At 52.7% G+C, this 24568-nt stretch overlaps 1 protein-coding gene and 1 pseudogene across 3 annotated transcripts in view; one reads left to right on the plus strand and one right to left on the minus strand.

Moving 5' to 3' along the window:
* Window positions 1-24568, plus strand: part of LOC129554953 (maestro heat-like repeat-containing protein family member 2A) — a 58171-nt gene that overhangs the window by 26396 nt on the left and 7207 nt on the right. For all 3 annotated transcript variants that reach the window (XM_088844346.1, XM_088844347.1, XM_088844348.1), the window contains 19 exons: window positions 133-173; window positions 750-891; window positions 1598-1650; window positions 1990-2097; window positions 7034-7153; window positions 7332-7454; window positions 8570-8722; window positions 11173-11295; window positions 12411-12490; window positions 13762-13870; window positions 14627-14722; window positions 16825-16929; window positions 19114-19237; window positions 19785-19903; window positions 20619-20771; window positions 21193-21347; window positions 23260-23419; window positions 23491-23684; window positions 24349-24486. In XM_088844346.1, the coding sequence (XP_088700472.1) occupies window positions 133-173; window positions 750-891; window positions 1598-1650; window positions 1990-2097; window positions 7034-7153; window positions 7332-7454; window positions 8570-8722; window positions 11173-11295; window positions 12411-12490; window positions 13762-13870; window positions 14627-14722; window positions 16825-16929; window positions 19114-19237; window positions 19785-19903; window positions 20619-20771; window positions 21193-21347; window positions 23260-23419; window positions 23491-23684; window positions 24349-24486 (2296 nt within the window). The remainder of the gene's footprint in view (window positions 1-132; window positions 174-749; window positions 892-1597; window positions 1651-1989; window positions 2098-7033; window positions 7154-7331; window positions 7455-8569; window positions 8723-11172; window positions 11296-12410; window positions 12491-13761; window positions 13871-14626; window positions 14723-16824; window positions 16930-19113; window positions 19238-19784; window positions 19904-20618; window positions 20772-21192; window positions 21348-23259; window positions 23420-23490; window positions 23685-24348; window positions 24487-24568) is intronic.
* LOC148775335 (ubiquitin-ribosomal protein eL40 fusion protein pseudogene) lies at window positions 5785-6194 on the minus strand (annotated as a pseudogene).

The following is a 24568-nucleotide window of genomic DNA, read 5'->3' on the forward strand; positions in this document are numbered from 1 at the left end:
AATCCCCTGTCCTGACCCCTCCTGCATTCTCGGGCACGATGGGATGCTGTTGGGGCAGCACCGTGCAGGGCGAAGCTCCCCCAGGGCATGGCAGCGGGGCAGCCTCAGTATCCTGTATCTTTCTCTCCCCAGTGGACCTGCCCGCGCCGCAGAAGCTGCTGGCCCGTCTCCTGGTGAGTGGCACACACGGGCTGTGCGCTGGCCTGGCCCCCGCTGTGCCCTGTGGCGCCCCTCCTATGAGCGCCTAATCCCCAGGGCCTCCAGGGGGAGCATGGAGCTGGATGCTCTCTTCCAGGGGGAGAATGGAGCTGGATGCTGGGCAGGACAGAGCTGTCCAGGCCCCCGTCGTCCCTCTGGGGAGGTGTGGCAGGGGCAGCAGGCTCCCAGATTTCCCTGCTGGTCCTTTGAATGGCCCCAAGCGTCTGCAGGACAGTGTCGGCAGCCTGCCCTTCCCCGAGGCTCAGCTCCGCCCTGCACCCATGCATCCCCCTCCCTGTGTTGACCCTGCTCCGAGCTCCATGGAGCCAGGGGTGGGGAGGGAACCCGCGCTCTCGCGTCTCCTTTCCTCTCTTCAGCATCCTCTGCAGGGATGCTCTGATCCTGGGAATCCTCGGAGCTCTGCTTGAAAGGCCCCATCCTGTCCAACTCTCCCTTTATGGGCTCGGACAGCGAAATCCCAGGTTGGGGAGCACGGGGCCTGGGGCTGCCCAGTCCGGGAGGGGCCCCACTGGAGTCTTGGTGTTCCCCAGGTACTGATGTCATCCCCCTACAAGGGGGAGGGCCGTGGGATCGCCATGCTAAACCTTCTGAAGACCCTGAGCCAGAGTATCGCCCCGTCCATGGCCGACATGTGGGAGCTGGAGATCCCGCTGCTGGTCAAGTACCTGGAAGGTGAGATGTCCCGGGTGCGTGTGCAAGCCACCCCCTAAGTGAACACGCTGGTACTAGACATGTGGCCTGAGCAAAGGAGCCTGAGGTGCTTGTGTGAGTCATCGCCCCCTGCAGTGTACCCCCTGGATGCTATTCATGTGCCTGAACAAAGGAGTCTAGAGTGCATGTGTGATCCCACAAACACACCCCTAGTGTACAAGCCGTATACTAATCACCTGGCTCTGAGCAAAGGAGCCCAAGGTGTGTCCATGAGCCAGCACCCCCACCCCATCAGTGTACACGCCGGCTACTAAACACATGGCCTGAGCAAAGGAGCCTGCGGTGCTTGTGTGAGTAATCGCCCCCCCGCAGTGTACCCCCTGGGTGCTAGTCATGTGCCTGAGCAAAGGAGCTCAGAGTGCGGGTGTGATGCCCTCACACACACCCCTAGTGTACATGCCGGGTACTAACCACCTGTTCTGAGCAAAGGAGCCCGGGATGTGTGAGCCACGCCCCGTCAGTGTACATGCTGAGTACTAGTCACATGGCCTGAGCCAAGGCGCCCAGGATCCAGGTGGCTGGCACAGCCTACTCTGGTCCTCGGGAGGGTGGGGAGGGAAGTGCGGGTGTGGGGAGCCCGTCCACGGAGGACCCCAGCTGCCGCATTTAGGAGGCGGCATGGAGGAGCGGCAGGAGAGAGGAGCACGGGTGGCCCTTCTCTCTGCAGAGCACACCGAGTTTACGTGGAACCAGAAGACATGGGAGGACAGGCTGATTCAGGTAGAGGTGATCCCGCCGCCTGAGGCCAGGGTGGGGGCGGTGGGGCAACCCTCGGTGGGTTTGGCGTGTGGGGAGTTTAGGAGCCCCTCAGGAACACGTTCCCCTCCTGTCAGAAGACTTGGGGCGCACAAGCAGGAGACCCACCCTGGACACCAAGAGCCCCAGAGGCGGCCCAGGTGATCCCTCCCGGCAGCGCCCAAGCCCACACTAGCGCTGGGCCGGGGCTGAGGGGCGAAGCCATCTAGAGCCCGGGGAAGGCCCTGGAGAGGGAAGGTCACTGCTCTGGGTACACAGCCCTCTGGAGCACTGCGCACCTGTGCCTTCTTCCCCCACCCCCAGTTTCTGAGAAACTCCCTCAAGAAGACTCGGGGCTCCAGCTGGAGCCTGCGTCTGAGCAAAGAGCTGAACAACCAGATTGAAAGCTTTGACAGCCCCTCCCTGGAGAAGGTTAGTTCCCAGAGGAAGGGCCGTTCAGACAGGGAGGGGACTCCGGGGACAGCGCATGTGAGGCCAGGTATGCCTGAGGCTGTCCACCAAGCCCTGGGAGGGGAGACGGCTGGCTGGTCTAGGCCCCAGGGCTGTAGTGTTTTGTTCTGTCTCGTTTTTCCCTCGAGAACCTGCTTTGCTGGAGCTGGGGGGCATTTCCCCTCCAGCCACAAGCTTCCCCATTCCTCACACCTCACCCCCCACCTGCAGTGTCGTCCAGGAAATGAGATGTCTGGCCGTGTTTTGGTAAATAGTGCAAGGGGTGAAGGTGACACCGAACGACAGGATGCCACAGGGGGAAGATAAGGCCTGGAGGGGGAAACAGAGCTGGGGCTTGGTGGTGGACCTCCACTGTGGCAGACGGGGGTAGAAGAACAGAACACCTCTCAAACCCTGCTGCACACCCACCCCCATCCCTCCCCACACACTAGTTTCTCCTCCCTGTCTCATCCAGCTGTTGACTCATGACCACCGCATGTGTATATTTCATTGTTAAGGGGTCTTTACAAACTAGAAACATTGTTGAAAATCAGAGAAGGTTTCAACCAATGGAAAGCATTTCATGTACACAGACTGGAGGACAACCTATTTAAGATGGTGACACTTTCCAATTTATCTATAGATTCAACACGACCCTCACTATAATCCCATCTGGCTTCCCGCCCCCATCCCCAGAGACTGACAACTTGATCCTAAAATTCCTACGGAAATATAATGGGTCTGGAACAGCCAACACAGTTAATGATTTAAAAATGAACAAAGCTGGAAGACTCAGATTTTGCAATTTCAAGACTTCTTGCATAATTACAGTAAACAAGACAGGGTGACACTGGCATCAGGATAGGTGTATGATGGAATAGAATTGAGGGTCTGGAAATAGACCTCACATTTACTGTCAATTGATTTTCAAAGAGTGCCAAGACAATTCAGTGGGGAAGGAGCAGTCTTTTCAAAAAATGATGCTGGGAAGCTGGCATAGCCACTTATAAAAAGATGAAGTCGGGCCCCTTCTTCATACCATACACAAAAATTAACTCAAAATGGACCACATATGTAAACATAAAAGGTAAACTATAAAATTCTTAGAGTGAAACATAAATATAAATCTTCAGCAAAGCCTTCTGAGAAATAACACCCCAAAGCACAAGTGATGAAAGAAAAAATAGATAAATTGGACATGATCAAAACTAAAAAGTTTTGTGCTGAAAATGGTACCGTCAAGAAAGTGAGAAGACAGCCCAGAGAATGAGAGAAAATATTTGCAAACCTAGCCCCTGAGAAGGGACTTGTCTCTACAATATATAAAGAACTCTTATAACTCAATAATACAATGACAAATAAGCCAATTGAATAATGGTTGAAGGAAAGATACACAAATGGCGAGAAATCAGATGAAAAAAATTCAAGATCACTGCCATTAAGGAAAGGCAAAGCAAAACCACAAGACATTACTCCACACTCACAAGGATGGCTATAATCAAAAAGACAGAGAATAACAAATATTGACGAGAATATGGAGAAATTGGGACTCTGATATGTTGCTGGTATAAATACAAAATGGTACAGTGTTTTTGAAAAAGTTTGGCATTTCCTTGAAATGTTAAATATGGAGCTACCTATGAGCTAGCAATTATGCTCTTAATTATATATGCCCAGAAGAAGTGAAAGCATACGTCCACACAAGAACTTGTGTGTAAATATTCAGAGCAACATCATTCAGACAGCCAAAAAGTGGAAAAAGCTCACGTGTTCATCAGTGGACGCAGAGTAAACGAAACGCGCCGTCTCCACGCAACAGAGCGTCATTCAGCCTCGAAAGGGAATGAAGCCCTGACATCTGCACGGAAAGGGTGATCCCTGAACACGCTCTGCCGAGTGCGGGAAGCCAGACGCGAAGGCCGCGGACGGGCGCTCAACCTCTGCAAAACGTCAGAACGGCGACTCCAGTGAGACAGAATTAGACGGGAGGTTGTCACAGACGAGGGGAATGCGGGGTGATGCCAGAGGGTACAGGATTTCTTTTTAGGGTGATGAAAATGTCCTAACCTTGGCCGTGATGGCCATCGCCCAACTTGGTGAAGGTGTGAGCTTCAAGTTTTTAAAGCTTAAATGGGCTCATTTAGCGGTATGTCAATCATACCTCAGTAAAGACGTTTAAAAAGAAGTTTTAGAGAAGTCAACTAAAGTTTTCATTTGTTCAAATATGCACCCTTCATAATAGCATATGTAAAATATACCCAGCAATGTATATCTTCTGTAGCTAAGTGCTATAGATTTGTGGGTATAAGATCTCATCAGCTCTCAGTTCAGGGCCAGATGCCCATTTGAAAGAAACTTGTATGTAGTATTTAATAAGCCAATGCATATAATTCAACCTTATTACAATAACTCACCTAGCTTAAAGGAAAGTAAACAAATAAATAGGGTTTCGTTGGCTCAGATAGCTTTCAAAGTCACGACTGGATACAGTGGCTTAAGGAATTTCATCAGGACTCTCCCAGACTCTTCATCACTCAGACAAGCATCCTCTGGGGGTAGGGGGGAGCAAGGCTGCTGAAGCCTCCAGATTTGTAATTCCGGTAGATAGAGTCACTCTTTCCACAAAAGTAACAGGCAAAACCATCATCTCTCCTATAAACAAAGAAAACAAAAATATGACATAATGAAAAGAGACCCTATTCAAAGCAGCAACACAATGTAAAATATGTAACCAAATAAAAATACTGAATATATGAAATATGTGGAACCAAGGTGAAGGACCCCAAATTACAAGAAGGGGCAGAAAGGCTGAAAGAAAGCCTGGCCAAACATACACACTCTCTGCTTCTTGGCTAGGAAGGCTCAGTGTTGCTCAGGTGTCATTCTTTGCTCAGTGTAATCTGCAATACAGGGACCTCCCTGGTGGTCCACTGGTTAGGACTCCGTGCTCCCACTGCAGCGGGGAAGGGTTTGATCCCTCATCAGGGAACTAAGATCCTGCACAGCAAGTGATGCGGCCAAAAAGAAAAAAGATCTGCAATGCAATTTACTTCTAATTTCTCAAAAGGGAAATTTGTGGAAATCTGTCAGTTTTGACAAGATCATTTCCACGTTTGCCCTAATGAAAAAAATAGAATAATGGCTAAGAGCGTATTTTAAAAAAAGTTCATTAAAGAAGGATTTGTTCTCCCAGAACAAAGATATAAGTATATGAAATGAAATTCAACCATGTAGTGCCAGAAAGAATACACTGATGAATATTTTTATAGTCTTTACATGGAATAGAATAGACCTTCATATGCATGAAAAGAATCCTTTAGAAAGGCAAAGGAAGAGACTGTACTCTGTGAAAACGAAAATTGTCTGCGTGACCAAATGAAATCACTATGAATAAAATCAAGAGAAATGAGACACTGGGGACATATGGACCACAAGAGTGATCACTTAAAAAGTGAGCTTCAGGCTATGCTTGGTTTTATTCTTTAAGATTTTTTTATGTGGACCATTTTTTAGAAGTCTTTTTTGAATTTGTGATGGTATTGATTCTGTATTATGTTTTGGCTTTTTTTTTTTTTTTTCAACGAAAGGGAAACTTTATTGAGGCCCCAGGACCATGGGGCTTGGGAAGGAGGCTGCCCTGCGGGCAAAGGAGAAGCTGGTGGAGGAGCTTTATTTGACCTTCTTGCGGCGCAGGTTGTTGGCGTGGCCGCGCTTCTTCTTGCGGCAGTTGACAGCACGGGGGTGCAGGCGCGCATAACACTTGCAGCAGATCAGCTTGTCACAGCTGTATTTCTGAGCGAGCTGGCGGAGGGAAGGCCCAATGATGATGCCTCGCAGACGAAGGACCAAGTGCAGGGTGGACTCTGTCTGGATATTGTAGTCTGACAGAGTGTAGCCAACCTCCGGCTCTTTGCCCGGGAAGATCAGACGCTGCTGGTCGGGGGGGAGGCCCTCCTTGTCTTGGATTTTGGCTTTGACATTTCAATGGTGTCACTGGGCTCGACCTCAAGGGTGATGGTCTTCCTGGCCAGGGTCTTCACAAAGACCTGCATCTCTGCATCTGCTGCTTGGCCGCCTGGTTGAAGAGAAAGAGGGCGGCGGATGTTTTGGCTTTTTGACTGCTTGATTTTAAACCCTGGTTCTACTACTACTACTACTACTAAGTCACTTCAGTCATGTCCGACTCTGTGTGACCCCATAGACGGCAGCCTATCAGGTTCCCCCGTCCCTGGGATTCTCCAGGCAAGAACACTGGAGTGGGTTGCCATTTCCTTCTCCAATGTGTGAAAGTAAAAAGGGAACGTGAAGTCGCTCAGTCATGTCTGACTCGTAGCGACCCCATGGACTGCAGCCTACCAGGCTCCTCTGTCCATGGGATTTTCTAGGCAAGAGTACTTTTCTTGTCTCAAAATACCTATTTGCCTTTTAGAGTTGTTGTGCAGATTAAGTGAGATAATATATGTCTGTTCTTGTTATTTTTTCCCAAATGTACACACAGCGTTCTTGTAAACAAAAAATAAGAGAAATAATCCAACAATGGGGAAATAATAGAGGCAGAAATTCCAAGATTGAACCATGAGAAGATGCAAAGATGACTAACCAAGATGCAAACATTCTATCTTTTCGTGGATAATATCCTAAATCAGAGAGAAGGCAGGAGGATAAGTGCTCCTAGGTTTGCTGGTGGGAGTGTAGATTGATTCAGTTTATATAGGAGAGAAACTTGGCCCCCACTCTTGGTAACATGCCTGCCCTGCAGAAACCTCACCTCTCAGATTAGCTTGGATACTTGTTTTTAAAAATATACAAAAGGCACATTTTTAAATCTGGAGGGACGAGTAGGGGCCTCCCCTTGGCAGTGACCCCAGAGGGCCAGGTCGGAGGCTTGAAGCTCCCTCTGTCCCTTGCACCTCTCCAGGGCTTTCTGTACCGGGCCTTGGGCTTCACGCTGGCCACGGGCCTGGAGGCCGACAAGGTGGAGGTGCTGCTGCTGGAGCTGCTGTACAAGACGGACTACGGCAATGACTTTGACCGGGAGGTGAGGGTGCCCCGTGGTCCCCTCCGGGCCTCGGGAGGACACGGTGTGTGCACGGCTGTGCATGTGTGCGTGCGTTGTGTTTATCTGAGTGTGCATGCCTGTCTGTTTATCTGCATGTGTGTGTGTGGAGGCAGTGGATGGGGTGTCCCCTCAGCCTGCCCGCTGGGTCTCCCCACAGGGCGTGATCCTGTGCTTTGGCCTGTGTGCCCGGGGCCAGGTGAAGACAGTGCTGGGTGTGCTCCATGACTTTGAAGAGAGGATCCAGGAGTCAGAGCAGTCCTGGCAGATCGGTGCCTGGCGGGTGAGGAACTCTTGCTCCATCATCAGCTCTCCGGGGGCCTCTTAGAATGGTGCTCTCAGCCCCCAACCAAAGCTCTTCAGTTCAGTTCAGTTCAGTCCAGTCACTCAGTCATGTCCTACTCTTTGCGACCCCATGGACTGCAGCATGCCAGGCCTCCCTGTTCATCACCAACTCCCGGAGTTTACTCAAACTCATGTCCATTGAGTCAGTGATGCCATCCAACCATCTCATCCTCTGTCATCCCCTTCTCCTCCCACCTTCAATCTTTCCCAGCATCAGGGTCTTTTCAGATGAGTCAGCTGTTTGCATCAGGTGGCCAAAGTATTGGAGTTTCAGCTTCAGCATCAGTCCTTCCGATGAACATTCAGGACTGATCTCTTTAGGATGCACTGGTTGGCTCTCCTTGCAGTCTTACTGGATCTCGATAAGAAACTCCCCTCTGTGTCTCCTTCCCCAAAGTGGAACGGGGAATTGGATTGAGGCGGCCAAGGGCCGGGCCCTGGAGGCCGTCCGTTCCATTCGCAGGGCACAGTGCCCGGGGCTGCCTGAGCCCCCAGGGGCCTCCAGCTCAGTCAATGATGCCTTATGTTTTGGCCTTGACCTTGGACCCTTGCCATGGGGATCTGGGAGTTTGGAGGGAGAGAATTGGGAGTGTCCTGGCTTCTCTGCAAAGTGGATCCTGAGACCTGGTTTTCTACTCAAAGCCTGGAGAGAGTGGGCTCCCCTGTCCCTCCTTCCACGGTGGGTTGGGTGGCCTCCAGCACCTCCTCCCAGAAGAGCTGCGCTGAGGCTCTCTGTTCCCAGTGAATCACCAGCATCTGGGGAGCCCCTGGCCCAGAGTAGGTGCTCAGTAGGTGAAGGCATGAAGGTGCACACAGCCGCCTCTGGTTGGGGTGTCCGCACAGAACCCCTGCGACTGGGCAGTCATGGCCATGGACTGACTTGCTCACCCCACTACAGCCAGGGCATAGCATATAGCAGGAGCTCAATAAAATGTATTCAATGAAAGAATACACAATTGAGCACTTCAGGTGCCCAGGAAACACCTGAAGGAATAGATCCTCTCCCTGATGGATGGCCACAGTGGTTTCTTCCCCTTCTCGTTGACCTCACAGAAGGACCATCCCTGGAGGCGGGAGACAGTGAAGGGCGCGCTCATGGTGATGTACAGCTGTGTGGCCTCATACTGCCACCCGCAGATGCTTCTCACCCACGTGGACAACCCCATCACCGCCAAGATCATCCACCACTACTCCAGCAGCTGCCAGGTAAGCCCAGGATCCCACAGACACTCCATGCCCTGGCGATGACCCCCTTGAGCCCCAGGCTGGGCAGGGGGAGAGCCACCCTGCATCATTATCTGGGCACTGCCAGCCCCACCCAGGAGATTCGAGTCCTGGAGTCTTGTCTGTCACTCAGCATTTGGGAAGACCACTGCCCCAGTCTCTGCTGTTCTCTGCTGCAGGGGGGTCGGCGGTGGGGAGCAGCCCTTTCCCCACTTACCAAGTAGGTGACTGGGTTATAAAGTCACAGGACAAGCCCTCACCCAACCCCTTGCACACGCCTTCCCTCACCTCTGCCCTGATACTGACACCTGACCCCAAGCCCTTTCATAAGTCAAGAAAGGGGCTGTCTCAGAGAGGCAAAGGGACCGGCTGCTTTCTTGGAAAGGCCAGGAGGAGAAAACTCAGGGAATAAAGGTGAAATGACTTTATTATTACTCTTTTGAAAACTGTGGTGAAGTACACATGGAGTGAAATTTGTCATCATATCCACTTTTATTATTTTTTTTTTCATATCCACTTTTAAACATGCAGTTCATTGGCATCCAGTTCAGTTCAGTTGCTCAGTCATGTCCAACTCTTTGCAACCCCATGCACCGCAGCACGCCCGGCCTCCCTATCCATCAACCACTCTCAGAGTTTGCTCAAACTCATGTCCATCGAGTCGGTGATGCCATCCAACAGTCTCATCCTGTGTCGTCCCCTTTCCTCCCACCTTCAATCTTTCCCAGCATCAGGGTCTTTTCCAGTGAGTCAGTTCTTCACTTCAGGTGGCCAGAGTATTGGAGTTTCAGCATCAGCATCAGTCCTCCCAATGAATATTCAGGATTGATTTCCTTTAGGATGGACTGATTGGATGTCCTTGAAGTCCAAGGGACTCTCAAGAGTCTTCTCCAACAGCACATGTCAAAAGCATCAGTTCTTTGACGCTCAGCTTTCTTTAGAGTCCAATTTGCACATCTATTCATGGCTACTGGAAAAACCATAGCTTTGACTGGATGGACCTTTGTTGGCAAAGTATTGTCTCTGATTTTCAATATGCTGTCTAGTTTGGTCATAACTTTTCCAAGGAACAAGTGTCTTTTAATTTCATGGCTGCAGTCACCATCTGCAGTGATTTTGGAGCCCCCAAAAATAAAGTCTGTCACTGTTTCCACTGTTTCCGCATCTATTTGCCATAAAGTGATGGGACCAAATGCCATGATCTTAGTTTTCCGAATGTTGAGCTTTAACCAACTTTTTCACTCTCCTCTTCCACTTTCATCAAGAGGCTGTTTAGTTCCTCTTCACTTACTGCCATAAGGGTGGTGTCATCTGCTTTTCTGAGGTTATTGATATTTCTCCTGGAAATCTTGATTCCAGCTTGTGCTTCATCCAGCCCTGCGTTTCTCATGATGTACTCTGCATAGAAGTTAAATAAGCAGGGTGACAATATACAGCCTTGATGCACTCCTTTTCCTGTTTGGAACCAGTCTGTTGTTCCATGTCCAGTTCTAACTGTTGCTTCCTGACCTGCATACAGATTTCTCAGGAGGCAGGTCAGGTGGTCTGGGATTCCCATCTCTTTCAGAAATTTCCATAGTTTGTTGTGACCCACACAGTCAAAGGCTTTGGCATATAGTCAATAAAGCAGAAGTAGATGTTTTTCTGGCACTCTCTTGCTTTTAGATGATCCAGTGGATGTTGGCAATTTGATCTCTGCTTCCTCTGCCTTTTCTAAATCCAGCTTGAACATCTGGGAGTTCTCGGTTCACGTACTGTTGACGCCGGGCTTGGAGAACTTTGAGCATTACTAGTGTGGCAGTAAGTGCATTCAAACTGCTGGGCAGCCACCGCCATCACTCATCTCCACACCTTCATCTTCTTAAACTGGAACTCTGCCCCACTAGCGTCAGCTCCCCAGCCCCCTCCCCGAGCCCCTGGCATCCACCCTTCTACTTCCTGCCTCTATGCTGGTGACGCTAGACTTCTCATATAATCTGAAATCACAGTGTTTGTCCTTTTGAGACTGGCTGATCTCATTTCGCGTAATGTCCTGAACGTTCTGTCAAGCCTAAAAGCAAAACTGATTTGACCTCCATAACTTACTCTGCCCCTGCGGTGACACAGAGGGTTCAGATCCTCTGGTCAGTGAAGGTGCGCCCCCTGACTGGCATTGCTGTACTCGGGCTCAGGATGGAGGGGTGTGAGGATGCAGCACCTCCTGGAGGGACACTGGGGGGCTGTTGCCTGTCCAGCGCCTGGCCCACGTCCCCGCCAGGTTGCTGAAGGGCACAATGGGGCGGCCGTCTCTCAGAGTGCCCTGACACTGTTACTTCCTCAGCAGGGGGGAGGGTGTTCTATGTGGCCCCAGGGTTGGGAAGCAGGGGCTTGGTCTTGGGGTCTTTGGGGCTCATCCACAACAAGGTCCTCCCTGCCCCTCGTCATGGTCACAGGACATCTGCCTCAAACTGGCCTTCATGAAGAGCGTGGTGCAGGTCACCAATGCTATCAAGAACATCAAGGACCTGGAAGACTTCCAATTTGCCCAAAAGGCGACCCTGACTCGCATTATCAAGGTAAGCCATCTGGGGGGCTTCCTCCATCCCCGGCAGTTTGGAGGTCTCACTCTGCTGACCTGAGGCCATCTGAGGCACAAGGGGTAGGAGGGGTCTCTGAGGCACTGCATGGCTCAGTTTGGCTTTGACCCGACTATAGGCCTTCTGCATGTGACATTCTTATATCTGATAAAGGTTTTCATGGCCAGGAAACATTCCAGAAGCCCCTAGCAAGCCCCAGCGTTTCTCCATAGTCAGGACCAGGAGTTCGGGCTCTGCCGTTGGCAGGACTTACAGCTACTTTTGCTCAGAACTTTGTCAAGATCTAGAAAGTATCAGCTGTCCAAAGGCAAGAGGCAGTGACAGGGGCTGCTGAGACTGTGGGTCAGCCCCTGTCCCTCGTTCCTAGACCTCTCCACTCCCTGCAATGGAAACCCTGCCCCTGGACACCCTCTGGCTGCATTGGCAGCAGCCTGGAAGGAAGGGAGATGCGGATGGAACAGGAGGCCCTGAGAAAGAATCAGACATTCATTAAGCTCCCGCTCAGGGTCGAGAGCTACATGCATGTAATTTCACACCAGCCTGGCACAGCCCTGTGGACCAGGCCCCGAGTCCTCATGTCACACCTGAGCAAGGGCTCAGGCTGAGGAAGTGATTTGCCCAAGGACACACAGCCAGTAAGTGGCAGAAATGAGCGAGAAGCACCGGCCCATCTTAGCTCCACTCCTACCATGAGATTTTGCTGCTTCCCCTGGGCTTCCCTCATAGCTCAGCTGGTAAAGAACCTGCCTGCAATGCGGGAGACCTGAGTTCGATCCCTGGTTTGGGAAGATCCCCTGGTGAAGGGAAAGGCTATCCGCTCCAATATTCTGATCTGGAGAATTCCAGGGACTGTATAGTCCTTGGGTCGCAAAGAGCTGGACACGACTGAACAACTTCACCTAAAACGTCAAAGGCCAGCTGATCATGAAAAGAATGAAAGCACATGCGGTATTGGAGCCCGTCGTACAATATCAGGTCCTGACTGTAACCCAGGGAGTGCCCCTGCCATCGTGATCACTGTCCGCCCAAGCCCCTCCCCAGCCATCGCGGGACTCCCGGTGGCTTGGCGGCTCACTGCCCTGCTGTCCTGGCAGGCAATCATCAAGGCAGAACCGACTGACAGCCTGGTTTCTCCCGTGCGGACCATGGCCATGGATGCCCTCTCATATTTGAGGTGAGCCGGGCCCCTGACCAGGCCCCAACTGCCTCCCTGGGCTGGAGACAAAGTCTGAGAGCACCTCTCAGTGCCTTTGGGGGAAGATTGCACCTCCTTTGGGGCTTCCCCGGTGGCTCGGATGGTGAAGAATCTGCTTGCAGTTAGAAGATGAGGGTTCTATCCCTTGGTCGGAAAACCCCCCTGGAGATGGGAATGGCAACCCACTCCAGATTCTTGCCTGCAGAACCCCATGGATGGGCTATTGCCCATGGGTCAAAGAGTTGGATACGAACACTTTCACTTTAAACAAACTTACTGGATTTGGGTAGGAGTGGGAAGCTCCTGGAAAGGTGAAATACAGGACCCCTTTGGAGGGCAGGAGTTTAAAGTTTAAGTGAAGGGTGGCTCTCCCTTCTGAAGGCAAAACAGAGCCAATGAGGAACTTGTAACAGTTCTGATACCCTGCCCCACCACAGACTTAAATAAGGATCCCTGGAGCTGGGCATGGCCCCTGGGGCCCTTAGAAAGCTCTCCTGTGATTCTAATATGCAACTAGGCTTGAGATCCACCTATGAAGGGGACAGAATGAGAATCAGCTGGCATGCATCACGCAGCTAGCTGCTGCCACCAAAGGTTTATTAAAACACAGGTGGCCTCCATTCCAGAAGTTTGGTTTTTTTTAAGTTTGTTTTTTTTTATGTGGACCATTTTTTTTTAAAGTCTTTATTGAATTTGTTACAGTTTCACTTCTGTTTTATGTTTTGACTTTTGGGCCACAGGACGTGTGGGATGGAGCCTGCACGTCTGGCACTCTATGGCAAAGCCTTACCCGCTGCTCTGCCGGGGAAGTCCTCCACTCTAGAGTGTTTGATTCAGCAGCTCTGAGGTAGAGACGCAGAATTTGCATTTTCTAATAAACCCCAAGGGGATGCTGCTGGTACTCCTGGTCCAAGTATTACAGTTGAAAACTCCTGGGCCAGGACCAACAAGAAGCAAAGTCTGTGCTTGCGGTCAGGGAGGACCAATGGCATGTTTCTGAACAGGAGAGAGAGAGACTCAGAGCAGGAGGGGCGGCTGTGGACGCCTGAGTCTCCCCTTCAGCCACAGACAGACAGTAGACACTGGTGGGTGGACCCAGGGCCCTTGCGGGGGACCGACGCCTGAACCCCCAAACAGAGAAGCTGGCCCCTCCCTCATTCTGTGACATGGCTCCTCCCACCACCCCCAGACTGGGCAGAGCAGGGTCTCAGCTCCCCACTGATCACTCCTCTTATCACTTCTTTCTCTAGCAAACTGAAGCCTTTCTACTCCACAGAGGAAAGCAGTGAGCTGATGGATATTAGTATACGCTCTGTAATTTCTCTCCAACCCCCAGGAGAGAGCAATGAGTCCATTAAGGTAGGTCCCTCTGGGCCACCTCATTTTCTGGGTCAGGACTTGGAAGTTGACGTTAACATGGGCAGTGCTGGGAGCCCAGCGTCCTGGACTGCCTGGGAGTGGTTGGGGCAGCAAAGTACAGCAGCCACTGCCAGTAAGGGTACGGTGATGCTAGCTGCTGGAACACATACTCTCTGAAATCTTCATGGCTTAACAAGACGACTGTTTTTCTCACTCGAAGTCCAGTTGGCAGCAGAGGTGGAGGGGGGCTGCTTCCTGCAGTTGTTCAGGGAGGTGGACTGACAGAGGCCCCATGGCTCCTCAGGTGGGCAGTGATACTCCAGAGAGAGTCTGGAGGATTTATGAGCTACTTTGCCCTTCTTATTGGCCAGAACTTGGTCACATGGCTCCACCTAGCTGCAAGGGATCCTGGGAAGTGTAGTCCCCGACTGGATGACTGTTCCCCAACAAGGCTGTGGAAGAGGAGGACAAACCTCTGTGGACAGGGAGCCATCTGTGCCTCCAGGTCCTGGCCCTGGATGCGAGGGGTCAGGAGAGCTGGCCTCTAGGAGTCCAGCTTCCTCCTTTGCAAAATGGGTTCCTCTTGAGGTTGTCTTATACATCACCTAAGGAACATAAAGAACTCAGTCTGAGCAGAAGTCAAAAGGAAGTTATCAGACCATCTCACAATATTTGATGCTGGCGTGGGCCCACCCAGAGTCCTGGCAGGTGGCTGTTCCCCCACTGCTGCCGAGCTCTCCCCTCTCTTGGCCACAGACCCTGTATACGGACGCCCTGCATGCCCTGGAGCAGCTGATGGAGGGCCTCATGCAGAGACACCTAGACCCCAAGGGGCTGCAGGAGATGGTGCATGTGAGTTGCCAGGAGCCGGTGGTGGCCACTCCTCCCAGAATGCTGGTCCCAGGGCCAGATTCTCAGTGGGAAACAGGCGTGCATTAAGAATTGATTTGATAATTTTCTTTAGACAAAGCTTCAAGCTGGCTGAAAAGTTGCAAGAACACAGCAAAGGACTCCTGTATGCCTTTCACCCAGATCCACGATTCTTAATATTTTGTGACATTTCAATATCACAAAACGTTCTTAAAAGTTGAAGTTAAATTCTTATAAGCTGAAAAGTTGCAAGACAGTACAAAGAACTCCTGCATGCCTTTCACTGAGATCCACAATTCGTAATATTTTGTACATGTTCTTTTTCCCTTTCTTTTTTTTTCCTCTTTACATAACATACACACACACACATCCTTTTTGAATCATGGAGAGTTAGCTCTAGACATCAACAAGAATGTTCTCTTATGTAACAATATATTGTTCAAAATCACGGAATTTAACATTGATACCAAGCTGTAGTCTAATAAATTTTCCATATTCATATTTCACAAATTGCCCAAGAATGACCTTCATAGTTATTTCCTCCCAGAACCAGGATCTAATCTGGATTATGAATTGCATTTAATTGTCTTATCTCTTTTGTCTCTCTCCTTCAATTTGGGACAATTTATCAGTCTTTGTCTTTCATAGTTTGGTATTTTTGAATTTAAAACTTGGATTGTTTGCTTTCTTATTATTGATTTTTCAGAGGTTGTATATATTCTAGAAACGAATCCTTTATCAGATATGTGATTTGCAAATATTTTCTCCTGGTCTGTGACTTGCCTTTTCATTAATTTCACAGGTTCTTTTGAAGAGAAGAAGCTTTTAATCTTGATGAAGTCTAATTTATTATTTTTTCTTTTATGGATCATGCTTTTGGTATCACGTCTAAGAAATCTTTACTAAGCAAGGTCACAAAGATTTTTTCCTAGATTATGTTCTACAACTTGATAGTTTCAGGTTTTATATTGAAGTCTATGAGGTATCTTGAGCTCAGTTTTCAAATATGGATCAAAGTTTAAATTTATTTTAATTTTTTTGCACATGGATAACCAGTTGTTTCAGCACCATTTCATGGAAATACTATCTTTTCTCCACTGAATTACCTTTGCATCTTTGTCAGAAATAGATTGACCGCGTATGTGTGGGTCTATTTCTAGGTACCTCTTCTGCTCTACTGATGTTTTTTTCCATCTTTACACCAGTGTCATCCTTTCTTTATTATAATCCTGTCAACATTATAGGAAGTCTTGAAACCAGGAGCAGATAGTGTAAGTCCACTCACTTTGTTCTTTGAGGCTATGCCCCACAAATATCGATACATTGTGTTCTAATTTTAGTTTCAAGATGCATTTTCATTTCTCTTTTGACTTCTCCTTTGACCCATGGATCATCGAGAAATTTCCAAATATTTGAGAGTTTTCCAGAGACCTTTTTAGTTTTGATTCTAGTTTAACTCCATTGTAGTCTGAGAACATACTTTGTACAATTCAAAGCCTTTTAAATCCATCGAGACTTATTTTGTTGCCCACGTATGGTCTATCTTGGTGAACATTCTGTGTGTGCTTGGAAACTATTCTGCTGCACTGAACGACATGTTCCTACATATCCTTTAAGCCAGGTATTGTTGGAAGTGTTGTCCAAGTTTTCTATATCCTTCCCAATTCTGTCTTCTCTGTCATCAGTTGCTGAGAAAGAGGCGCTGACAACTCTGTCCCTGGATCCGTTTGTTTCTCCTTTCAGTTCTGTCAGTTTTTGCCCCTGTTTTGCTGAGCTGTGATGTTAGGTGCAGGGGCACGCAGGTGCTGCAGTGCAGGATTGCTGGTGGCTTTTCACCTACAGGCGAACACTGGAACGAACCCAAACTCATCAGCCAAGCAGCAGCTTGATGAGGATGTTGGCATTGTTCTCTGTTTGCTCATGACCTCATCTCCCTCGTGTCGGGGGGTGGAGGGGACCTGGGAACCTCCCAGAGATTTGAAAATCAGGCTCTGAGTGGGAGAGAGGAGGAGCGCAGCACCTGGCCAGGAAAGGCTGGCCTCAGGATTTTAAAGTCCCCTCTGTGTTCTGGGCTCTCCCTACAGCTCCTGGAGAAGTGGATCTTGTCAGAGAAAGAATGGGAGCGGGAGAAGGCAGTGAACCTCCATCTCCATCTCGTGCAGATCTATGTCCAAAGCGTCGGCGTCTGTGTGAGTCCCGGAGACCTGCCCCCCACAGCCTGCCCTGCTGACACCCACAGGGAAATGCCAGTCTCTATCCCAGAAGAGGAAACGCCTCTGAAATCCAGCTGTGCCCCTGGAGAGACCCTTGGGAAGAGGCTGCCTCACTGGGGAATGTCAAAGGAGACCCAGGGGGAGCTGGCCCTGGGCCTCTGGGGTGGTGAGAGAGGATGGGCAGGGCGTGGTATAGATCTGGGTTTTGAGGGGCCTGAGGTTCACACAGGGTGAGGGCCCTCTTTAAGAGAACGGGGCACACGATTATGAATACCACATTGATTAGGAAAGTATTTACTTAGAATGAGAAAATGAATCACTACAAAATGACGAATTTTACAAAGCTTAACAAATACCATCGACGTCGCAAAATCTAGAAAAGCAATGAGGTTTTTTTGGTGATGGAGCCTCTGACACGGCTCCTCAAGACCTCTCTTCCTTCCTGTGTTGGCCTCCTACTCCTCGACTGTCTGGTCTTCAGGGATGGCGTTGGGAGGAGGACGATTGGGTCTTGGGGCCAGTGCACGGTGAGGACAGGGTGGGGCAGGACCCCAGTCCTGGAGCCCCATCCAGGTGGGCCCCAGGCCCAGCAAAGCGAACCCATGGCCGAGACTAGTGCTAAATAACTGGGTGCTGTGCAGAGTGCTTCCCCGGGACTCTGTCGCGAGTCTACAAAAATCCTAAAAGAGAGGATGAGAAGCTATTGATACGTTCTCATGTTACAGAGGAGGAACCTGAGGTAAAAACAAAATAATTTCCTAAAGTCCTAGAGTGGTCAGAGAGTTTCTGAACCCAGGATTCTGGCTTTAGAGTCTGTGCACGTGCACTCTGCTGCATTGTTAGCTGTAAACTATAGTGCACACGTGAGGGGGTGACACACCCACAGTCCCTTCACTCCCATATATTCACTCCCAGTTACAACCATGTAGCACAAGTCTCTTTACTCATCCACACACAGACAAGCATTTCCCAATCTCTCTCTCTCTCTCACACACACACACACACACACACACACTCACACACACCCCGTGCTCCACTTCAGGCCCAAGGAGAAGGGTGCTGGGCTCAGTGTCCAGAAGCCCCAGGAGCAAATCCAGCCAAACGTCAAGCAGGCTCAGAGCTGGGTGATGAGCTGCAGAGGACACAGGGGGCTGCCTTCCTGCACAGACACCCTTTCCCTGGAGAAGGGCAGGTGCTCTCAACACCGAGCTGCCCCAGGACAGAAGGGCTTCATGAGCCCGTGACCCACCAAACAAGCCACTGTGAGAGGAGGGTCTACTCTCTTCTGAGACACTCCACATGCATGATTTCATTTAGCCTCATGTCCATCCTACAGCATCTGAGATTCTCATCCCACTGTGTCAAGGAGAAAGCCAAGCCACTGTTGAGGCAGTGCAAGTGTGCTTAGAAAAGACTTTCCAGACACACAGCATTTCAGAAGGGTGTGAGTTTATTAAGAACCGAAAGCAGAGATAATGTGGGCCCTGCAAGCGCAGTGGGCCGGCGTCCTGACAGGCTGGGGAGACTCAACAGTTTCCTGGGTTAGTAGTTAATTTTTATAGCCTCAAGACAAAATTCCTGCAGGAAGGTTGGCATTAGGGTGCTGTAGAGTGACTACCAGGGTGGGCATCTCTGCCTAATTTGGGGTCAGGGGTCAGGAGGCCTGCTGGTGGTGACCGTGGGAACTTTGGCAATGATTACAAAGGGGCTCAGTCAGTTTCAGAGGTGACTTTGGTTCTGAGCTCTGCTTCTGTGGCCTTGGTACAAGCCTTGCACAAGGCTTTGGAGCAGGACTCAGCAGTTATCATCTCTGAGTAGCAGACAGGAACAAGAGGGCCTGAGACCAAGTCCCTCCCCAGGTCACACAGCCAGGGAGTGGGGAAGCCCAGATTTGAAGGCAGGGCTCAGGTATAGAAACAAGCACCTGGGCCTGGGTCACGGGGCGACATCCTAGCTGCTCAGCCTCCCGGGGCCCAAGCTGGGGGGCCTGGGGATGGAAGCTCAGGCTCAGGCAAATGGTGGCATTCTCTCCCTTCCCAAACAGGGGTGCTTTCAGAGCAGGGTTCACTCTCTTTGGCCCCTGGTTGCACTGCCCTCGGGCATCACCAGGTGAGCTCGGCTGGACAGAGGGTGTGAACTCTGAGGTCTCCCATCCCTCAGATCCCACTGAAGCTGGGGCAGTTTGGCAGCCTGGTGGGACTCATTGCACCAGGCACCTGCGACTCGCACAGAAAAACCCGCCTGGCCTCCATGGATGTCCTGGCCAGCCTGCTGGATCTTCGCGGTACGGGAGGGATGGTGTGGGTGGGCAGGACCGGGGCTCTCCAGGTCAAGAGGGAGGACCGATATCAGGGAGTTGGCTGTGGGGCTGTCCTGGGGGGCGGTGGGGATTGTGGTCTCTCTGTAGACAAGCAAGGGTGACCAGCGGGGGCAGGGGGTGCAGAGTTCACTGAGAGGTCATGGAAGCTTCTAGAAGGAGAGGCTCATTGTGTCAGCACGACTCGCTGAAGGCACATGAGGGGCCCCACTGGACAGGGTTGCCTCAGATACTACAGATGCTGCGGACCCGGCCAGAAACGAGCTCAGAGGGGAAGGCAGTTGGGAACCTTCAGGGTGGGTTTGCCTCTGGCTCGGCAGCTGGCAGAATGCCCATCTGAGCTGTGCACAGAGATGGTTCCGGGGGCCAGGCAAGAGAGGTGGGAATGTAGATGCTGGAGAGCGGTCCAGGCCCAGGAAATCAAGGCAACCCGAGCAGCAGGGGTGGGAAAGGGGGTCACCATGATGTGGGCCCTTGGCTCTGGATCATCGTGCCTGACATTGTATCCCAACAGCAAGCCAGGCCTGCTCCTCCTGGGGCACCTCCAAAGAGCTGGAGCTTGAGAAATGTAAGGAGGACCTGCAGGACTCAGACATGGAGAAGATATTCAGCGTATCCTCCAGAATCTCCAAGGTAATGAGCAGGAAGGCTGTGTGGGCGTGGCCTCCGGGTGTCTGGGCCATCTCTGGGGGCGGGGCCAGGCTCCTCCTGCTGGTCTTTCCTGGGTCTTCCACAGACCTTGGTCCAACTCAAGTCATGTGTATTTAAGTGACCTGTGATATGTACAGTCCCCACTGTGGTGCCTGGCACACAGTAGGTGCGTCACAGACCCCAGCTGTCTTCTCTTTGTCCGTGTCATGTGCTATACTGCGGGGGTCCCGGAAAGAACTGAACAGGGGGCCCTGCACACAGGTGTCGGCCCACCGGCAGGCTGACCGCACCCTGTGACTGCAAGTGTCCAGGGCCGCCCAGACCCTCGGGGCTGCAGAAGGGCAAGGCCTCTTCTGCCTCAGGGACCAGAGGACACTCCCAGGGAAGGCTGCAGGGCCGTAGAGGCGGGACTGGGAGGGTCTGGGGAGAAGCTCCCTGTGCGGGGTTCAGAGGGGTGGGGGCAGGCGATGGGGTGAGAGAGGGGTTGGCGAGCGTCCTCCCAGCTTTTACACTGAGTGATCTCCAAGCCGGCCTGTGATTGACAGGGCCAGAGGCTGGGCGAGGGGGCCAGGGGAGGCTCAGGATGGTTTGCGGGAAGATGGGGGCTGGGCTGGGCTGCGACACTGAGCAGAGCCGGGCAGGCAGGGGAGCCCCTGGGCTTGGTGTCGGACCCAGGAACAGTCTGCTCTGGCTATAGGTGGCCTGCTTGCAGTTCAACTGCGACGAGGTGGTCTCGCTGGTCCAGAAGCTCTGCGAGAACTTCGGGGCCATGGACCTCCAGCATGACAAGGCCTCTGTCACCTGGATATGCACCTTTCTCCAGATGCGGGTCAAGGAGCTGGAGGACAAGGTGACAGCCTGAGGCCGGGCCCACGGGGGCCTGGGGCTGCCTGGTGCATCCAGCCTAGAGGGCCAGGCAGAGGGGCCCAGCTTCTCTTGCTAAGGGCTCCCCACCATCCCCAAGTCAGTGATTATAAAGGGGGGAGGAAGTCGGGTTCTGGAAGGGGAAAGAACCTGTTGAAGGAGGCTTGGTCAGTGAGTGGACGCTGGGCTGGAGGCCCAAGGCTGGCTCTCCTGGAGCATGGCACCTCCCACCTGAAAATGTGATAAAATCCCTGAAGAGACCAGAGGATGCTCTGGAAGTGCCCGGCCCCTGGCGGGCTAGCCTGCCCAGCATCCACTTGGGCAGGAGGAGGGGTGTGCAGCAGGGGGGAGGGCAGGAGCCCCCCGAGGGCCGGGCAGCATGGTGATGCCCCGCCCCCCACCCCCAGGTGGCTGAGATCCTGGGCGCCATCCTGGTGCACCTACCCATGGTGGACCACCAGGGGGTGCGGCGCCTCCTGATTGAGGGCATCCTCCTGCTGGGCCGCTGCCACCAGGAGACCGTCCTCACGGCGCTGCTGCGGCAGCCCCTGCCCATGCAGAGGTGGGTTCCCAGGCGCAGGCCGCTGCCTCCCGTGCCCACCAGGCCTGCCCGACCCGCCACCATGGACACATCCCAGTGACTTGTCTGACCTGTGGCGGGGGAAGAGGGTGGTCAGACCCACCATCCCCCTGCTTGCATCTCTGTGGCTGGTACAGCCTCTGGGAACCTCGGACCTGGAGGCCTGAAGCTCCGGCTCCCTCTTATCAAGCTGCAGTCCAGACCCCATGTCTCATGGGTCCTGGCCGCCCGCTTTGGGCTCTCCCCTCGATGGCCCTCTCCTCCCTGCAGAGGACAGATTTCTGGGCCAGACAGACCACAGGTTGTGGTCCCCAGGGTCCATGCAGGCCTCTGGAAAAGCTCTACGCGGCCCTTCCCCATTTCCAAACGGGGCCCCGAGAGGGAAGTGACCCAGGTGCCCAAGGGGTGAAATGACAGACCCCCCATGCTCTCAGGTGGCCTCACAGGGAAGCAGGGCAAGCCTCCCTCTTCGTGTTATCTTGAACTGCACCCAACCCCCTTGTCTGTGTCACGGCATCGCGCAGGCAGCTGGTAGGAGCGCACCAGTTTGAGGAGTGAGTGTGCTTGGATCGAACTGGTATATACAGGGGAGGGCCCACAAAGAGGGGGACAGACATCCCCAGAGCAGCAGAGACCAAGGAGCCGAGGGCAGCCTTGAGGCTTGGTGGAGAGAGATGTGGCAGATGCTGGGAGCAGACAAAAGGAGAGTTTTGAGTACAGGTGTCAAACATGTGAGAGGCAGGCCTGGCCCCACGTGGAGCTGCTCCTCCGAAGGGCAGCCCTTCCCTGGGTCCAGGTAGGAGGGCAGTGCCGTGCAGGTGGTGCGCTTTAATGAGGGTTAGCCCCTCGCAGAGCAGTGCTGGACTGGGGCCTCTGGCTGGTTGACTTTCACTGTATTAGTTAGCTATTACTGCATAACAAATTGCTTCCAGCTCAGGAGCTTGGAACAGCAACCGGTTACCATCTGGTTTGTGTGGTCAGAAGCCTGGGCGTGGCCAAGCCGGGGCTTTGGCTCAGGGTCTCAGATGCGTCAAGGTGTCAGCCAGTCTGCATTGTTTCCTGGAGCCCGTGGCCGCCTTCGAACTCATGTGGCTGTTTCTTGAGTTACAGGGCCGAGGTCCCCATGTCCTGGTTTCCCTGCACTCCTGTGGCTTCTTTCTGAGTTGATTTTAATGAGCTTGCTGGGCCCACCCTTCTGTTCAGTTCCTGCCATTCGGCCCCTGCCACATTTTCCCCATCCTCGACAAAACTCCCTTATCTGCACTTACGCGTTTGGTTCTGTGGATTCGAATAGGCAGGCTGATTCTGTTGGATTTGTGGCTTTAGCCCTTTAGCGCCCACCGGACCCCCCCTGCCTGTACCTGTGCGTGTGCTGAGGCTCGTGAAGTCACTGTCCCTCCCCTTCTCAGCAGGCTTGGACTTGGGGTCAGGAAGGCTGCTCCAAGCTGTAGTCTGGCAGCTTCCCTGACCTCCTCAGGCGGCATTTCCTCTTCTGTGGAAATGGAGACGAAGGCTCCTTCCACATAGACGTGTTGAGAGGAGGAAGTGATAGGCGCCTGGCGCCAGCCTGACACACCGGGGCACTGGGGGGGCTGTGACCAGACATGTCCATGAAGTCATCACACAGTCGGCCTGGGTCCCCTCGTAGCAGAGCTGGGCCCTCCGAGAGAGAGAGAGAGACGAGGCCGTGGCTTCCCAGGAGGACCGTGGGCAGAGGTGCGGGGCGGGACTCGGCCTCTGGCTGTGCAGCCTTGGTGGCTCGCCCACCTCCCTGAGACCCTGCCTCCAGGGTCCAGCCCCTGCTCCGGGGGCTGCCCGGGGGTCCCTGGGGGGCTCTGACCTGCCAGAGCACACGACCCCAAACCCACAGTCCTTGTCACCTGTCTCTTGCTAGCCACCTGACAGAGGTGTGGCTGGCTGTGGCCGAGAACGTGCCCTTTACCCGGACGATGCTCCACGCGCTGATGGGCCGGCTGCAGGCGAGGTTCACGCCCAGGGCCAACGCCACCTCCAAGGCTGACATCTGGCGCCTGGCTGCGGTGGACCCTTTGATGGTGAGGCGGGGGGCAGGCCCGCCTCGGGGGCTCAGTGGGACCCCTGCCGCCTCCGGCTCTCCTCTCTGCAGACCCTGTGCACCATTCACCTGCTCATCGAGAGGATGGACTGGGACAGCAGGCTCCTGGATCTCTTCCCGGACCTCATCTATGCGCTCCTCCTGCAGCTGGGCAGCAGCCAGGGCCCAGAGGCCATGTCGCCCGTCCTGAAGACATGGAGACTTGTCCACACGGGGACCCTCCCTGAGGAGGTCAACCTGCAGAGGTGTGCTTGAGGGTGGGAAGGTGTGGTGTGGTGAGGCTGTGGGCCTGGGACGCCTGGTGGTCCAGTGGCTAAGACTCCAAGGTCCTAATATAGAGGGCCCAGGTTCAATCCCCGGTCAGGGAACTAGATCCCATATGCTGAAACTAAGACCCTGTGAAAGTGAAATTTCTTGGTGGTGACCAACTCTGCGACCGTCCGTGGGCTTCTCCAGGCAAGAACACTGGAGTGGGTTACCATTCCCTTCTCCAGGGGATCTTCCTGACCGAGGGATTGAACCCGGGTCTCCCACATTGCAGGCAGATTCTCTACGTAAGACCCTGTACAGCAAAATAAACAAATGTTCTTAAAAAAAAAAAATAAGAAGTCACTGAACTACAAGTGTCACCTCCACTGAGGTCCTTGTTTTCCCTTCCTGGTGGGGAGGAGAAATTTCTGGAAGCTCAGCTTACGACCCTCCCTCGTGTGGGTCCAGCACTGTGTGGTTTTCAGAGTTTGCAGACCCACCGTCTCCCACAGCTGCTCCTGGGCCCTGAGCAAGTCTCCCCGCCTGTGTTGGGCACCCCTCCACGGGCCTGGGTGATTAGCTTACCCAAGAGCTTATCGAAGGCAGGGCGGTGCTCCCAGTAGGGCAGCCTCAGCTTCATGTGGCTCCACCTTCTTCCAGGGTCACGATCAGATCCATGCAGCTCTTGTTCAGGAGACTCAACAGTGAGTCTCTGCTTTGCACCCTGGAGGAGCAGGGCGTGTGGACACTTCTGGAGAGCAGTTCGACGTTCCTGCAGGGAGTCAGCCAGCTGGCCAGGTGGGTGCCCAGCTCCCCAGAACTCCATCGTCTGGCTGGAAAGTCTGGGCCTGGTGGCTAAATGACTGGCTCCAGGGTGTGT

This window comes from Moschus berezovskii, chromosome 15, assembly GCF_049115385.1.
Source record: "Moschus berezovskii isolate FMDL1 chromosome 15, NW_MosBer_1.0, whole genome shotgun sequence".
Classification (NCBI taxonomy): domain Eukaryota; kingdom Metazoa; phylum Chordata; class Mammalia; order Artiodactyla; family Moschidae; genus Moschus; species Moschus berezovskii.